Source organism: Rhamphochromis longiceps, linkage group LG3 (genome assembly GCF_057381845.1).
Source record: "Rhamphochromis longiceps isolate RC_006_pf linkage group LG3, R_longiceps_female_GT1.1, whole genome shotgun sequence".
NCBI classification, from domain to species: Eukaryota; Metazoa; Chordata; class Actinopteri; order Cichliformes; family Cichlidae; genus Rhamphochromis; species Rhamphochromis longiceps.
The window spans coordinates 47,766,762-47,770,541 of NC_140559.1; the positions used below are offsets into that span (position 1 = coordinate 47,766,762).

At 41.2% G+C, this 3,780-nt stretch overlaps 1 protein-coding gene across 1 annotated transcript; it reads left to right on the forward strand.

Moving 5' to 3' along the window:
- Window positions 1-506: 506 nt before the first annotated feature.
- LOC146675097 (E3 SUMO-protein ligase ZBED1-like) lies at window positions 507-2,967 on the forward strand. The gene is made up of 3 exons (XM_085400154.1): window positions 507-1,854; window positions 2,031-2,283; window positions 2,458-2,967. The coding sequence occupies exons 1-3, from the start codon at window positions 737-739 to the stop codon at window positions 2,872-2,874; spliced, it is 1,788 nt and encodes a 595-aa protein (XP_085256280.1). The 5' UTR covers window positions 507-736; the 3' UTR covers window positions 2,875-2,967.
- The last annotated feature ends 813 nt before the right edge of the window (window positions 2,968-3,780 follow it).

Sequence of the window (3,780 nt, forward strand, 5' to 3'; positions counted from 1 at the left end):
TGAATTACACAAATCTGGTAAACTTTGTTTGTTTTGCAGGAATTCTCACATTATGACAATACTTTATTAAAACACATCATACACTGATCAAATATGTGATTAAAAATTACATGTAATCTTTAAATCTGCAGTTTATCAAGTATCACCGAAGAGTCCATATCTTTAAATATAACCTGTCTTCCTCTCCTGCTCTGTCATTCTCAAATTTGTTCATTTCTGAATGAAGTTCTCGGACTCTTAGTTTTCTCTCTCTGGGAAGCTGTACTTTTAGCTAGCAAAACCCTACATGGCAAACTGCATAGACACAGTCTGTGTGTTTGCTAATGTTTCTTTGAGCTGATAGAAATGTTGCATTTGAAACTGCCTGACAGTTAAAAACATTATTTCCTTATTCTCGCTCCTCTTCATTAGTGCTAGCTTGATGCTGATGTAGCACGAACACAGCTTACAGACACCTACACTCATTCTGGCCTACTTTTTATAAATGTTATATATGATTAGGGGTGTCAAATTATCGCGTTAATTGCGATTAATTAATTACAATGCTATTTAGCGCGTTATGTTTTTTAATCTCGTTAATCTAATTTTTAATCTCTTGACGTCATTGATTTTGTATGAGAGTTGCTATGTTATAAAATCCGTTTTTATGTGCTGGGCTCCTTGTGCTTGACTTGTTGGGGGTGGAGTCACGTCGTGAGGTCAAGGTGAGAAGTGGTGATTAGCTTACAGTGTGGATATGGAGGCGCATCTGAGAGTTGTTGGCCCAGTGAACGGGAAATTTGTATTTCATAAACGCCCCGACGGCACCATTGACAAAGGTAAAGTGGTCTGCCTAGAGTGTAAGAAGGAGTTTGCTTACCACCGAAGCAGCTCAAGTTTGGCCTATCACCTCAACGCAAAGCACCCAGCCGCGAGTGCAGCAACAGCTAGCAGTGAAGACGTTAGCAATATAGCAAGCCAGAGCAAAGCTTTTCGCCAAACAAAACTAGAGAATACCCCTCGTATGAGCAAGTCTGCGACCGACAGGCTGACTAATGTTATTGCCAAGTGGATAGCGATGAACTGTAGGCCGATAAATATAGTAGAGGACGAAGGATTGACAGAGGTGTTGCAAATTGCGTCCAATGACCCGTCATACAAGCCGCCGTGCAGGACTACAGTAACGACCAAAATCAGCAAAATGTACGACGGCGAAAAGAAAAACAAACTTGAGATTTTGGCGGAGGATTCTCCCAACTGTGTTGCTATAACCGGAGATCACTGGACCTCAGCTGGCAACCACAGCTATTTTGGGGTGACTGGACACTTTATTGATAGTGAGTGGAACCTCAACTCATTTGCACTGACCGTCATGAGAACAGAAACCAGGCACTTTGCTGATAAATGCGCCGAACAGTTCCTCAAGGTAGCAAATGACTGGGGTATTGAAAACAAGATATCCACCACTGGCACAGACAGCGCAGCAAACATGCTGGCTGCTATGAGAGCACTTCCATATGAGCACATCGCCTGCAATGCTCACATTCTCCAGAGGACCATCACGGTATGTCTCGATAGCAGTGGTTTTGTCGGTGTACTGGCAAAGTGCCGCAAGATTGTTGGTCATTTTAAACAAAGCCCTGCGAGTACCACAGAACTTAACCAACAACAAGTAGCACTCGGAAAGAAGAGCGATCAACTTATACAGGATGTACCCACCAGGTGGAACTCGACTCTCGCAATGGTCTCACGCCTCCTATGTAACCGAGAGGCTGTCCAGGCTACGTTGGACCAACAGAACCACAGGTTGGTCTTGCCAACCGAAGCCGAGTGGGCGAAACTGCAGAGGCTGGAGCTCCTGCTTGAACCATGCAAGTAAGTTCAAATAAACACCTTCCCATTTTAATTATATAAACTACTGTTACATGTGTAAAATCAAAATTAATGAACATAACAAGGAACTTTTAAGGACAATTAAATTGGAAATCAGTTACACTTTGATTTAAATGAATCCAGCTAGGTTTATTTAGCAAACCTCTCCACCTCTGCAGGTATGTGACAGAGCTGCTGGGTGGTGAGGCCTACGTCTCTTGCTCTGTAGTGCTGCCTGCTTTTCGCCATCTGTACCGTGTCATGGACATTACTGATGATGATCCTGCCTACGTGGTGAAGTTCAAGAATGCCTTCCAGAAGGATCTGGCAGCACGACGAGCTAATGGCAACGAGATATGGTTCGAGGTGGCCACAGCATTGGATCCACGGTTTAAGGATTTGAAATGTCTTCCAAGAGAAAAGAGGGAACAGGTAGGACAATAAGGTTAAGCTGGACTAATGAGTCCAATTCATTATCAAATCAAACTTTTATTTATTATATGGAACACAAAGTTCTTTACAAGATTAAATAAAAAAAAAAAAAAAGCACTTAGTTTTAATCACATTCATTCATTCATTCATTCATTCATTCATTCATTCATTCAGGTGTGGACCATTCTGGAGAATATGCTCCAGGCAGCAGAGCCCAGAAGAGCAGATAGTCTCCAGCCCTCCACAGAGGATGATGGACCAGCTCAGAAGAAGAGGAGGAGCGAACTCCTTCTGGGGTCTGACTCTGACTCAGAAGATGGAATTGAGTCTGGAGAGCTGCAGCGCTACAGAGCAGAACTCAGCATCAGTATTGATGACTGTCCCCTGCAGTGGTGGTATGCTCACTCAGGAGTCTATGAAAAGCTGTCAGTCCTAGCACAAAAGTACCTGGCCTCCCCAGCTACCTCTGTACCCTGTGAGAGACTCTTTAGCCTTGCAGGCCACATAGTGCAAAAGAAAAGGGCAGCCTTGCTTCCAGAACATGTTACCAGGCTGGTGTGTCTTAGCGACTGGCTGAGGAAGAAGAAATGAGACACATGTGGTCAGCATAGCTGCTGTGTCATTTGTAGCCTACTAGAATAGATTGCTTGATGTTCAGCACTTTTTTTTTGTGATGGAAGAATACTTTGATGTGCTAACTTGCAGCACTGCAATGTCAGTTTTATTTTTCATTATCTGAAGCAGAGGAATTTCAGTGCTGTATTGCTCAGAAAAGAGCAACTCTGATGTGCTAACTTGCAGCACTTAATTTATTTGATTTTATTTGTATTTATTTTTCCACTTATTTTACAAAAGAATACAACAGTATGTAAATGGTTGCATCTGTTTAACGTTTGTTAAACAATAAATGACTTTATAAAGTCACTTTCTTTGTTATATCAGTCTTTTGGTCTGCCACAATAAGTTGAGGGCTTTCCTCAGCTATTTTTAGGTGAGATTAAAAAAGAGATTAATTAGATCAATTAATTAAAAATCATAATTAATTAATCTCTATTTTTTTTTAATCTCTTGACAGCACTATATATGATACCACTTAACCTATAAAGTAAACACATTTACTGCTCTCAGAACAATCGCAACATAATTCTCTGTTTAAAATGTCAGTTTCACACTACAGTAAAAAACTGAAGCATAGCATTAAGTGAAAAGTGCCAGATATTGAGTGTCTGGACTCCACAGGCATCTCCGGTGTTAATGAGATGGAGGTTCCAGTTTGAGAGATTTACTGGCTGTCTTCAGCTCATTGTGTTGTTTAAGGCAGATTAGTAAGGGCATTAAAAACCAGAAGTCATATGGCTTGCTCATCGAAACAGGTCTTGCCCTTTCTTATAGACCTAATCTTTTGTGAGGTTTTTTATTCTGTAATTAAAGCAATGCTAGGTGACTAAATAACTATGTAAACTGTCACAAGCTACTGACTCATCCTTGCATACCTAC